Source organism: Rattus rattus, chromosome 7 (assembly GCF_011064425.1).
Source record: "Rattus rattus isolate New Zealand chromosome 7, Rrattus_CSIRO_v1, whole genome shotgun sequence".
Taxonomy (NCBI): domain Eukaryota; kingdom Metazoa; phylum Chordata; class Mammalia; order Rodentia; family Muridae; genus Rattus; species Rattus rattus.
The window spans coordinates 39,917,299-39,930,808 of NC_046160.1; the positions used below are offsets into that span (position 1 = coordinate 39,917,299).

General features: G+C 47.6%; 1 protein-coding gene across 2 annotated transcripts in view; it reads right to left on the reverse strand.

The window, feature by feature from the left end:
• The window catches only part of Rnf144a (ring finger protein 144A), a 119,318-nt gene that overhangs the window by 92,075 nt on the left and 13,733 nt on the right, over positions 1-13,510 (reverse strand). Inside the window, exon 2 of one of the 2 annotated variants that reach the window (XM_032907548.1) lies at positions 1,390-1,572. Coding sequence is in view for 1 of the 2 variants with exons in the window: in XM_032907549.1 (XP_032763440.1) it covers positions 1,390-1,464 (75 nt within the window). In the remaining variant the exon portion in view is untranslated. Of the gene's footprint in view, positions 1-1,389; positions 1,573-13,510 lie in introns of those variants that run through there. The other variant, XM_032907549.1, reaches the window with a different exon arrangement.

Consider the following 13,510-nt stretch of genomic DNA (forward strand, 5'->3'; position numbering starts at 1 on the left):
CTTCCTGCAGTAAAGCTGCTCACGGCAGTTCCCAGTTGTCTCCGTCCCTCTTGCCAGCACCATCACAGCCACCAGACCAAACCACCCCACTAACACCACCAGTGACCCAAATGGCTCAGATCCCAGCATCCATTGCTCCTCGCCTCACCCAGCCCACGAGGACCTGGACACGGCTCCTTGGAAACGCCCTCTGAAAATGCCTTCAAGTGCCCAGCCTCTTCCTTCCTGGATGTCTCCTCTGGGTCTCCTTTACTGGCCAACATTCACGCGTGCTCTTCCTGATACAAGAAGGTCCCACAGCACAACTTTTAAATCCCCCCACCATGGGCACCTCGTATCTTATTCCTTCAAGCAGCAGCCACTGGTTAGAATGCTGTTCCATCCATCTCAGTGCGTATCAACCTCCTATCACAGGCTTTGGGCACAGTGCCAGTGTGGCACCCCACTGGGGTGTCCTGTCATCACCACAGACTCTACAAAGGAACTTTGGAGCCCCTTCCTCAGTCTAAACCTTTCCAGCCAGTCCTTTCCCTCTGTCCAGTTCTGTGACATTCCTTCAGTGTCACATTAAGCATCCTGACTCTAGCTTTCCTAGGCTCCCTTCATGACACCCTGTCTTCCACGGAGCTCCTGCAAGCTCCCAGGATGCACTGCTTCCAGGCTTCAGTGACCTCAGGTTCTCTCGATAATGGGTTTTGCCCAGGTGCAAAGTGGCTAATGCTTGTAGCTCCTTGGAGTCTGAGTTCAAATCCCACCTGTTTTAAAGCCCTCCCTGGCCACCTGTAAAAAACGCTATGTGTGTACTTAGAAAGCTTTCCCTACATTATATTCTCACTACATCTGGGTCTTGTCATGTATCATAATTTACTTCCTCACACCATCAGTTGCACATGGTGTCTTCCCATGGCTGCCCCTACCCCGTCCTCATACCTCCTCCTTAAAGAGACAGCAGGAGCCAGTCCTGGTACTGCTGTGTTGATGGCTCGTTCTGAGTTACAAGAGCGCCAGGCACACACGAGAGAACTCACTCCTTATGTTGCCAGAGCATGAACGAACACAGGAGACCCCCAGATGAGCCACATAAGTGACAACGGCCTCGTGAACCTGTCACTAAGATCCAGCGTGAGAGCAGCGGCATCAGCCTCACACAGGGAAAATAATCAACCAAGGAGAGATCTGTTACAAAGCGTAAATTTAACAGGCTGCATCTACAACACCCCTTAAAATTCATCCAGGAGAGCCCACAAGGAATTTATCATGCCATGGTTTAGGATGGGTAGAAAATTCTATTCAGGCAGTCCAACTGTCCCTGTCCCTGGCCTGAGACTTTAGTAATGAAAAGAAATAAAGGAAATTTTCTAAACCTTCGTCTCTAGAGGCCAAAGTTACCTGTGGGAGGGGCAGAGATGAGGAGAGGTGGTGTCTTCCAGCCAGGTCTTGGGTTCCTGCTGTGTTTATGAGCATTCAGGTGCTTCTCTCCATAGGTTGAAGAAAGAGGTCTCTGTACTAAGAGTCCATATGACTCTGAGAAAGTAGCCCTGGGTATTCCAGACTCAGCAGAGCACAAAGTACCTAGGAAGCAAGAGAACAGAGAGAGGTCAGCCTAAGAATAACAGGAAGACGACATGGTCAGGATGCTAACAAGGACCAAGGTGTTGACCCTGACCTTCCTATCTCCAAGCCCAAGGGAATGCTGGGTAAACAGCTGTCTGAAAACCTGTCACATTAAGCATCAGAATAGCAGTACAGTTTGCCAGTGAAGTAATGATGGTTCAGTAGGTAACAAGCAAATTCCACCGAGAAATTAACAGATCAATCCATCATCAAGGACCGTCCTCCAGGCCTGGACCACCCAGCACTGTCTGTCCCAGTGGGATTCCTGCAGGGATACGGTGGTCTCTATAGGCACTCAATGGAAACTCTCTTCCCATCAAGAAATGCAACACCGAAACCCACAACTCAGGAATGCATAATGAGCAAAATGGAATTAGGAGAAATAAGAGCCCTGGGAAACAGAATGAGGGTGAGCACATATTCTCCATTAGTAATTACAACAAATGTTCTAAATGGGATGCAGAGATCTACAGGCGGGTGGGGGTGCAAGGCAGCGAAGTCTGCTTGGGAAAGACTTTGCAGCTCTTGATTAAAGTTAAGGCTAGCCTATGACCCAGGAAATGCCTGAGATAATGAAACAAAAGGATGGGAAATGAAAGGCAGCTACTCACTAGGTCCTGTGACACACACGAACCCAGTGGCATGATCCACACTAGGCTACATGTGAAAACAACAAAGACGTCCATTAGCTGGTGTGCTGCGTGACTGTGCAACTGTTTTGGTCCTGGAAGGAACTGCAGTACTGATTCACACTATGACACAGATGACTCTGTGTGTGTGTGTGTGTGTGTGTGTGTGTGTGTGTGTGTCTGTGTGTAGGTATGATCACTTGTGCAGATAAGTATAAAGACCAGAGGATGATCCTGGGAAGTTCTTAAATCACTATCATGCCTTATTTTTTTTTTTTTAACACAGGGTCTCTCACTTAACAAGAAGTTCACCATTTGCCCTAAGCTAGGGTCCAGGAAATCTGGGGATCCCTCAGTCTCTGTTTTCCAGCACTGGGGTTGCCGGAGTCATGCCTAGGTTTTCACATGTGTCCTGTGGGATTGAACTCGGGTCCGCAGCAAGCATTTTACCCGCTGAGCCATTTCCCCAGCTGGAAGCTCTTTGTTTAACACACCGTGCTAGGCTAGAGAATGAAGAGCACGGATGTTCATCATTAATGAAACAACTGAGGCAAGATGTCCCGACGGGCAAATCTATGAGGAGAAAAAGACAATGCCTGGTTTGCTGAGACTCATTACACAGACACGGGTTACGGAAAACATCCTGGAATCAGGAAATGATGACAGTCACAAGACCATCCGTAAACATGCTCAAAACCCTTGCATGGGGACTCGAAGATGGGGACTTTCATACTATGTGAATGACAGATCTGGGAAACTATTAGTTTAAAGGAGGAAAAAGGAAGGAAGGAAGGAGGAAGGACGGGAGGGGGAGAGGGAGGGAAGGGGTGAGGAAGGGACGAGAAGCACAAGCTCCTGAAAGAAGCAAAAGTATAAGGTAAGACTGCGTTAGAATTTCTAAATCTTTGCATTTCTTCATGTGTGGCTGTGCTCACCAGGACCGCAACACTCTTGTCTGAACTCTTGTTTTTTTTTCTGATGAATTCCTAGTCATGGAGCATAGTCTACCAGTGACCATTTCCTGCTCCTACCTGTAAAAAGCTTCCGGGACCCTTCAGTGAGGGCTTCCAGAGCAGCCATATGACAGGCATCCTGGTAGGCAGACTCGTGTCTCTTTGGTATATCCCTCTCTCTTCCCTTACACTAGGACATCAGGCTTTGCCCACACCGCAGGCAAATGCGCATTCTTCTTGCAACACTCATGAGCAGACTGCTCAAGACTGAGGCCTTCAGCTCTCATTCCGTTTCCCCAGCGGAGCCCTAACCCCTCCTCCTAAGCCTCTCACCTGCTCGAAAGCTGGCCCTGAACAGCTTGACTATGGTTATTTCAGGAAGTGCCACCACTAGGCTTCCTGTCTACGTTCTGCCTTCACTTGGTAATAACCTCTGACTCCTCAGACTACAGGCAGCACATTCCTTCTGGACATCCACCTTCCTGCTGGTGTTCCCACAGGAGAGGGGCTGAGGAACAGCAACGCAGTCGCCAGCAAGAAAGCAACGCTCTGTTCCGACAGCACACGGGGGATAGGAGCCCCTTTGAGCTGCATCAAGAGGAGCTTTGCAAAGGCCGGCCAGCTGCAAAACTCTGCCTGGGCTCCAAGCTAGGAGCTCAGTGTTCCTGCCCTTCAACCTTTCAGGCTGCAAAGCCCACTGACGCCCTCATTCCCAAAGCTCATGGTCACAAAAGCCTGTTTGCATTTGCTCTGGCAGACGGGCACACAGACGTAGAAGGGAGATCAGGAAGAAGGGGTCTGGTGAGAGTGAGAAGACAAGAGAGGAACATGGGGAGAATATGGTCGTAATACATTATACACACGTGTGGAAGTGTCACAATGAACCCGTTACTATGTGTAATTAACGTGTGCTAATTAAAGGCATAAATCCACATGCTGTATGCGGGATGCCTTCTACAGTGATGAATCATACTGTGTGCTTTATTACTTACGGACAGGCATGTATATGCCTGTCTGTGTGTATGCATGTGTGCTTGCAGCTGCCTACGAATGAGCTGTTCGATTCCCCATAGCTAGAGTGACAGGCAGTTGTGAGCCGTCCAATGCTGGTGCTGAGAACAAAACTCCGGCCCTCCACACGAGCAGTGCTCACTAACTACCGCACCATCTCTCCAGCCCCTCATTTGCATTTTTAAAGATAAGTTGCCAGTTGACACTGTTAGCGGTGGTAAAGGTGTTTTATTTCTCATTTGCTTGCTGATTTAGCACACATGAAGAATGATGAATTTTGATTTTTCTTTTAAGTGCAGGTGCTTCTCCCTTGGCTCTGTGTCATGCATATTTTCCCATAACGTCCCCAGGCAAGGACTGTGACTCCGGGGAATGCAGCACCACCCGCCCAGCAGCATGAGCCAGTGGTGAGGCAGCAGAACCTGTGGATGCCCCGCCCTCTCCACACGTATCCCAATGAGACCTGCGGTGCTTCTATGCCCGTTCTGCAGATACTCACAAGGCTTATGCTAACTTCATCTTCCACTCCTCACCTGTACTTGGACGTTTGCTGAGATAAGGGTAGAGAGTCCCTGCTCTTAAGAATCCTGCACAACATAGAACCCCGTGTCTACCCATGACCCTTCTAGGAATTAACAAAATTCACTTGTTTGTCCCAAGGAAAATAAAAATACAATGAAGTACTAAGTAAGATGTCTCATTTCCCAGCAGGCAATCCCAACAGTGTCTCATTGAAGTGTCATGTGAAGGAGTCTTCATATGAACACAGATGCCGTCACAAAAAGTCAATCACCCCAAAAGCCAAGCCTATGCAGAAAATATGAAGGGATGATCACACTGATTCCCTTCATCAGACGTACGCACATCTCTATATAGAGGGGGCCATATGTGATCACGACTTATTAAATAAAGGGAACTACTAAATTAACTGGGTTTGTGAGGAGAATACAGAATTGGGACCGTCACTTGGCCCCTTTCCCAGCACATCCAACTCATAGCTGTGTGTGCCACGGGGTAGCTATAGCAGCGCAACGCAAAAGCACACGTACTGCAAACGCCATGAGGTTTTCCTTCGCAATCCTATTACCTTTTGCCCAAGTAAACTGCACAAGTATAAGCTTTGTAGGTGATAATCCGCTGCCCCGTGAGACTGTAGGACAGCCTGTTAGACCTCTGCAGTCTCAGTATACATGTGTACCTATCTGCCCACAGATACAAGCACACCCACGTGTATGCACACTTGTGAGTCTTAAGTGATACATTAAAGTAAAGCCCTGCCTGGGGAGGGTGCTGTCACTTAGAGATGTCTCTCAAGGCCTCTGAGGGGTGGTAACGGACTGACTGAAATGGAAGCAGGGCACAGAGAAGGCTGGAAGAAACCAGCTCAGGCAGGTGGGTGTGGGAGCCTCAGGCAAGTCCCAGCAGCTGAGCCGAGAGGAGGCAGATGTGTTCCGAGGTGAGTTTCTGGAGCAACGGAATAGAGAAAAAAGGGAGAGAGGAGGTCAGGGGGAAGTGGGTGTGGGTAGGAAGAGAAAGAAAGAGAAAGGATTGAGTAGGGGTGAGAAAGGGAGATAGGAAAGAGGAGAGGGGAGGGAGAGAAGGGGGGAATTAAAGGGGGAAAAGGAGGGGGAGGGAAGGGAGAGGGGAGGGGAGGGAAGGAAAGGAAGAAGGACCCTTTCAGAAGGGAGTAAGAAGGAACTGAGGAGGAAGAGGAGAAAGGAGTTGGAGGGAGAGGAAAGAGGAGAAAAGGCCAAAGATGCTTCCAGGTTTTCACTTTGAGGGGTAGAGCATCCGAGCTGAGAGTAGCAAAACACCTGTGGGAATGGAGGCAGGTGGCAAACATGGGGTTCCTAGGCTGCTCTGGGGCAGACAGAAGAACTGTGTGTGTCTGTGATGTGTATCGTCAGGAGACAGCCAAGAGCTCACCTGTGCATGGGCACCAGAGGAAAGGGCAGTAGAAATCTGAGGATGCACTTCACTCTCTAACACCAACTCACAGAGACACAAAGCACAGGCCACCAGTAGTGATCAGTGTGGCCAAAGCTATACTTGGTGTCCTTTAGAAAGTCAGGGGGTAGGGCAACTCCCGGAGCCCTCACCCAGGGGGAACAATAGTGACCCACTAAGTATCAGCTTTTGGGAGCCATTCATGGAGTAAACACTGGGAGATGTGACTAGGGGAGCAAGCTAAATCAGTAACAGGACGTCATCCTCCTGAGAGACAAAGCAATGGCCCTTCATGTGCTGGAATGGAGAACCACCTAAGACACAACTGGGAATAAAGGGCAATGTGCAAAACATTTGTAAAACAGCCTCCCGTTCCTGAGCAGGACTGAAGACACAGTTCTTCCGGGGGACACCAGAGAAAAAAATGGGGACAACTTAATCCCAAAGAAAATGTATTCTTCCCTTTGCTCTTCTTGAGAACTCTGCACAGCCTTAGATTTTCAGAGGCTAACAATCTTTGGCACAGTAAACATCAGCCACTACTTATTTTTCCCCCCTCTCGAAAAGGGTCACAACCACCATGTAGAACATACCACAAACTATGATTTAAAACTCCACAGGAAAGGCCTCATTCCCTGTACTCCTGGCTCCACAAACAGGGCTTTTCTTCTTTTACTGCTCACCCCATCCCCATCACACACACACACACACACACACACACACATACACACACACACACACACACACACACACACACACACACACACACACACACACACAGACACACATACACACAGACATTTAGCCTCTGCTCACCTGCTTGTGGCTGTCCCTACAAAGCAAGTGTGAGAAGAAAGACCCATGTCTCCTTGCACAGGCACACAACAGAAAAGAGACCCAAAGAGACCTGGCTGCTTCTTCCCAGATCTTCCCATTCCCCAGTCCCAGGACTGTCTTCTAGCTGCTGTTGGCTCTGAAAGTTTGGATTTCCAAACCCAGAGCATTGGTAGGCAGGGAGGTTCTCACAGTGGCTGCGAGCAGAGGCCTCCACATGTGTGAGCTCCTGGAGTCCAGTATGAATGGGGGTCTTGTCTGGCGTCAAGAAAGCACCTCTCTGTTTATCTGCATACTATACTGAGAGTCTTGTCCACTGAGAAGCCACCCAGGGCTCCTCGGCAATCCCTTTTCCTGTTGTCTTGAAGGAACCTATTTAACATGTTCCTTCCCCGGGGTAAATTAAGCAACTGAAGCATTTTTCAAGGCAAGCACGAAGCACACTCATTGGTTCATTGGGTATCAGTTAATTTTTTTTTTTTTTTTTAATTCTCTTGCTGAGATGAAAGGTCTCTCTCTGGCTATTCTGCCATCCTTGCCAATTCAAAGAAATCACTCATAAAAACGAAACCGATTCTTAAGCTTCAAGCTGCTCACAAAGAACCAATTGATTTACCCAACTGGATGCAGGAGCAGGCGCAAAATAAGAATCTTGTTGCGGTCGGGACGTTACACTAGAAAAACTAATTTATTTAGAGCCGTGCGACAATCAGACACATTGTGACTTTAAAAAAAAAAAAAAAAAAAACCAACTCAGAAAGCAGTTCCCTTGGCGACAAATCTTAAAGAGGAATGAGGTGGGTTTGTATTTGCTGAGTAAGGAAGAATTTCTCCAAAGAGCAAGATGAATTATGTTTTTTTATCCAAAACATATGTGTGCTGGGAGAGATGGGAACTCTAACAAGGAGAGGATTCCTATGAGGGGGTGGGTGGTTCTGTATCCCAAGACTGAAGGTCTGGGCAGGAGGGAGTTCTGTGTGATCCTGTACTGTCTAGCTTGGGCATTTGTAATGTTATTATATTCATGTTATACACATAAGGTAAGATAAGGTAATTTAGAGTTTATGAGTTAGTGTGGTTAGTGATTTCACAGGGTCATAGAGCTATGCCACCATCAGGGTCAGTGAGAGGGCTCAGCTGGTAAAAGGTGTCGGCCAAAAAGCCTGATAAAACAAGTTTGAGGCCAAGACCCTCACGGTAAAGGAGCCCCCTCCTCAATGCACACACATACATGCACATCCAATAAATGGACACATGAATAAATGGTCTTTAATCTAAAATGAACTCCCGCAGAGCTCTCACACGGGCAATCTGTCGTTTTTGCCACGCACCAACGGTCTTGTGTCTTTAGGACGTTCCTACAAACAGAATCTAACCTTTTAAGTTTGACTCCTTTTGTAGATCTTGTTTTAAAAAATGCAACTGAACTGATATGGTTCTTGGGAAAGTCCCACCAAGGCCACAGATCTTATTTCTCCCAGGCTATTGGCTTGTCTAATGGCTCTTAATCAGTTCTAGCCAACCCCGAAGACAACAGAAGATGAAACTATCCACACAAAGACTATGCAGACAATTACTGCCCACTTAACAGAGCCAAGAGGAATGGGTGGGTCAATAAAGCCTTTCAGACATCTCACCGATGTAAAAGTGCCCAGAGCTGTTCTGACGAGACAATGTTAGGCTGACAGCCAGAAGAACAGGGGCATCTCTAAGGGTCTCTTACTGCTTAGAAGGTCAATTCTCAAAACCCTGTTTTTAAAATGGCTCGGCCTCAGGAGGTAGCTCTCTGAGCCTTGTGTGATTTGAGTCCTCTCCACCTTCACAGCCAGGAACTGCAGGACACTGTGACTGGACACTGGTGGGGACAGCAATGGCACACATTAGGGCAGAGGCCGAAGACGTCAGCTTCATTCTACGGAAGCCTGTAGGCTCACTACTCCCATCTGCATTCTGTAGGGCAGCACTGGGGAGATGAGGTTCTGAGACGAAACCACATGACAAACCCTGTGTAGAAAGTGAAATCGGAGTCACAGCTATGATCTGCCACAGGGGCTGGAGCTAGCAAGAAGGGATGCCCTGCTGCAAGGGTGATTTAGTATACAGTCTAGTGGCGTAGTGCTTGCTGAAGGGGCGTTAGGTTTAGAAGTGTAGAGCTTACATCCTAAGACAGCTACTGAAAATGTTTGGTTTTGTAAGGTCTGATCGATTGGCTAATCATAGCCTGGTAATCCTATAAATATGCAAGTAGGAAAGTCAGAAGGAGAAAAAGCAGCAATGAATTGAAAATAGCTGCCCATAGGTATCAGAGCTGCTAGGCAACCATATCAAAAAAAAATCATTTTTACACGTGATTTGTCTGAAAAGATCGGTTAAGAGATGTGGGTATCAGGCCTCATCCGGGAAGTTACTTCGTGCAGCGGGTGGCGGTGAATCAGAAATCACAACCTCTCAAAGTGAGCGAGTGTCTATGTGGTTCTCCATCACAGATCTTTATCCCCACCCAGCAGGCTCAGGGGAATGAAGAGAGATTTAGAAAGTCTGTAAGGCCCAGGCTGGGAATGGAGCAGAGTCTTCTGAATATAATAAGGGCATTGCACTCAGGAACTCAGAGCAGTCGCAGCTCCACCAGAAGATCATGGCAGGCAACTCTCCACCATGGAGAACGAGGGGGATGGGTCATGAGTCCCTTACACCTAGCTGAGGAGGTGACAACGATGACTTCCAAGGGATGGGGAGTTCATTTTCTTAAACGGTATGACCCCTATGACCCCGATAGTTCCATCATGTTCCTCCAGGTGACTCCACACACAGGAGTATACGGGCAGCACAAATCGTTCTGTGCATTATGAAATTAAATTTTAAAAGAGGGCACAAAGTTAGGAGGGAAGGAAGGGTGTGAGTGAACCCAGGAGAAATTAAGAAGAGAGAAGGGGGAATTAATATATTCAGAATACATTGCATATATTTATGAAATCTTCAAATTAATAAAAGTATTATTATATTAAATGGATACGAGGATGAGCTCAAAAGAAAACTACAACCGTCCATTGCATCATTTAGAGGAAGCTTGCTGAAAAGCTGAGGAAGCAGGCTAAAAGTTAAGGGATGGAGAAACATGCACCATGCTCAAGCTAATCTAAAGAAAACTGAATGGCAAGTGTTCAACACGAGAAGAACTACAGAATATAAAGAGGCAAGTTCTACTGCAAGACATAAAAACATGTATGCGCTCAACAACGGTGTGCCAAAACTCATAAGGCAAATCTGATTCAACTACAGAGGAGAAGCAGCCATTAGTAGGTTTAACACCACCTGCTGCGGTGTTAAATTATTAGCAATTTCTAATTTCTAATATTTGTTTGTTCATTTTATACAGTGCCAGGCATGGACCACAGGGCCTGGAGACTCTTGTCAAGCACTCTAGCACTGAGCTACAACTCCACACTCCAGCTCTCTCCATTGCTGGGGACGAGAAGGTCTCACCCTTTCCCACCAGGAGGTAGTCTTGGGTTCACTTTAATGTCTATCTTTACATTTTCAGAGGCACGATGGCTCCAGTCCTCAAAGAAGCCCCATGGATGGGGTTGGGGATTTAGCCCCAGTGGTAGAGCCCTTGCCTAAAGCACAAGGCCCTGGGTTCGGTCCCATTCCGGAAAAAAAAGAACAAAAAAAAAAAAAAAAAAAAAAAAGCCCCATGGATAAAAGTAATGGGCGTTCATTTCTCACCATGTAGATGACTAAACTGGGAACAATTACGGAAGTCAAGGGCCTCCACTTAAGTCCCACTGTGGCTGAGAGTTTGGGCAAGACCCCTCTCCTCTGACTTCATCTTGCCTCATCTTGCACAATCCCTGACCACAGCTGCCACACTGGGAGGTGCCACGCATGCTGACTCTGCAGGCCTCTGCCCACCCTTCTCAGGTTCACCATTACAAGCAGATCTGCAGGGGCCTGACCTCCACAGGAGCTGACCAGCAGCCCTCCTGAAACAGTGCTGATATTTGCGCTGTTGTTTAGTTTAATAACAGGAGGGTTCCTTCCTGGTCTGTTACTCATTTCTCTCTAAACCACCACTGCAAAATGCCTATCTTAGACCTCTGGCTCATCCGCTGAAGTGCTTGTCGTGTGTGAAATTATAATGTATGTGTTGGGATGAGCTGTCATTTACATTTAAAGGCTTTTCGGTGGGGAGCTGGCAGGGTGAATCGGGGCAACTGCACCAAGCCTGATGACCTAGGTTCAATCCCCTGAAATCACACAGGCAAAAGAACTGACTTGTGCAATTTGTCCTGTGACCTGTGAACACAGACACACACAGGGAGACAGACAGACACACAGACACACACAGAGAGAGAGAGACTCAAATAGCCTCTCACACACAAAGGCATACACACATGCATACAAAATAAGGTATAGTTTACAATTTGTTTAACATCTCAATCTAAAATAATATATTTCACCATGGAATGTATTATAGTTATCACTTGGGATCAAGCCAGTGATGGCCCCAGCTTCTGCCTCCTCCCCAGACCCCAAAATCGACAAGTCCTTTTGTAAAACAGTAGTCTCTGCATAGCTGAGGCTGGGAGAAGGGCAGGAAAGATGATGAAGGAAAGAGTGAGAAAGACCTCCCAGCTGCCCGGTCCTGCTGACCACATCAGAAAACATGAGAAAGCCCATGTTGCCCACAGAGACAGTAGCAAGTGTGCATCCCAAGGGCCCAAGCGACATCAACCTTGAGCTACTGGTGCCCACTCTTTGTCATAAATCTACCTCACACCTCCATTTGCAGATGTCCATCCTTGAACTTCTCCTCTTCCGGTACATGGTCCTCTGGAGCCAAGGGGAGCAGGGGGCCCTTACGACCTTGAGAAATGCAGCTGGAGAGTGATCCTAGTGTGCTTTCTGTTATGTCATATACTCCGTGATCAATTAGGTGGGGAAAGGGTTTATTTGGCTCACACATCCAGTCACTGTCATGAGGGCAGTCAGGGCAGGAACTCAGGGTAGGGTCTGAAGCAGAGCCCATGAAGCAGCAACACTTACTGACAGCCCAGTGGTTGGCTCGGTCTCTTTCCCTTTCTGTTTGCTTGTTTGGTTTGGTTTATTGTTGTTTTTATTAATTAATTTATCTATTCAATTTACAGCTCAGTCTCAGACCCCCCTCCTCCCAACCCCCTCACACAGCCCCTCCCCCATCCCCTTCTTCTCTGAGAAGGGGGAGGGCCCCTCTGGGTACCAACCCACCCTGGCACATCCAATCACTGTAGGACTAGGTGCATCCTCTCCCACTGAGGCCAGACAAGGTGGACCAGGTAGGGGAACAGGATGCATAGGCAAGAAACAGAGTCAGGGACAGCCCTGTTCTAGTTGTTGGGAGACCTGCACGACCAGACCAAGCTGCACATCTGTTACCTATGTATGTGCAGGGAGGCCGAGGTCCAGCCCATACTTGCTCTTTGGTTGGTGGGTCAGTCTCTAGGATTGGCCTACTTTCTTATACAAGCCCAGATCAGCTGCAGTGGAAGCTGCCCACCGTATAATGCATCCTCCCACATTAACCATTAATCAAGAAAATTCCCCAGACCTGCCAACGGGCCAACCTGATGGTGGCCACTACACCACTCCATGTTCTCTCTTCCCAGGTGATGCTAACTTGTGTCAAACTCACAAAAATACCAGCCGGCACCAAAGCCAAAAACACCCTACATACACCCATCATAGAGAAACTTGCTTCTGGCTCGCCCTGGAGAAAGAAGTTCACCGTTATCCTCTTGGTGAGCTTTTGCTATTCAATCACCTGTCTTTCTAAAAGCCTCTGAGCTTGAGATCTACATGTAAAATGTCTGTTGGTAAATCCCCCAGCCCTGCTTCATTGGGGTTCATCATGTGTGGTGGATTGAATATGCTTGACCCATAGGAAGTGGCACTATTAGGAGGTGGGCCTCGTCTAAGGAAGTGAGTCACTGTGGAGATGGGCTTTGAGGTCTTAACTTAAGCTCCATCCAGGGAGGTGAAGACCCTCTTCTCCTGGCTGCCAAAAAAAAAATTCAAATACCATGCCTGCCTGGATGATAATGGACTGAAACCCTGAAAATGTAAGCTAGCCCCAGTTAAATATTGTCCTTTGTCATGGAATCTCTACATTGCAATAAAACCCTAGCTAAGACACCATGGGATCCTTTTCCTTGAAGCCAGGAATCCTGGTTTTGCCTAAATAGGAGACCCTAAGGGAAGAGAAACTTTCTAGGTTCCTGAACAGAGACAGAGTAAGGGCTGGGTCTCTGTGTCTGTCACCGAAGACAGAGCTCACACCCAAGCCCCCCATATACTGTATATCCTCTCTGCTTTACATAGGCTGCCTAAAACAATGTGCATGCATCTCTGTAATCATATCAAGAGCAAAATCGAGACAGGAAAAGGTCCTCCCCTGGGTGTTTTCAGACAACAGTTGGCTGAACCCAAGCAACGACACAGGAAGACAACTACAAAACCACAATTAAAAAAAAAAAAGTCAAGATC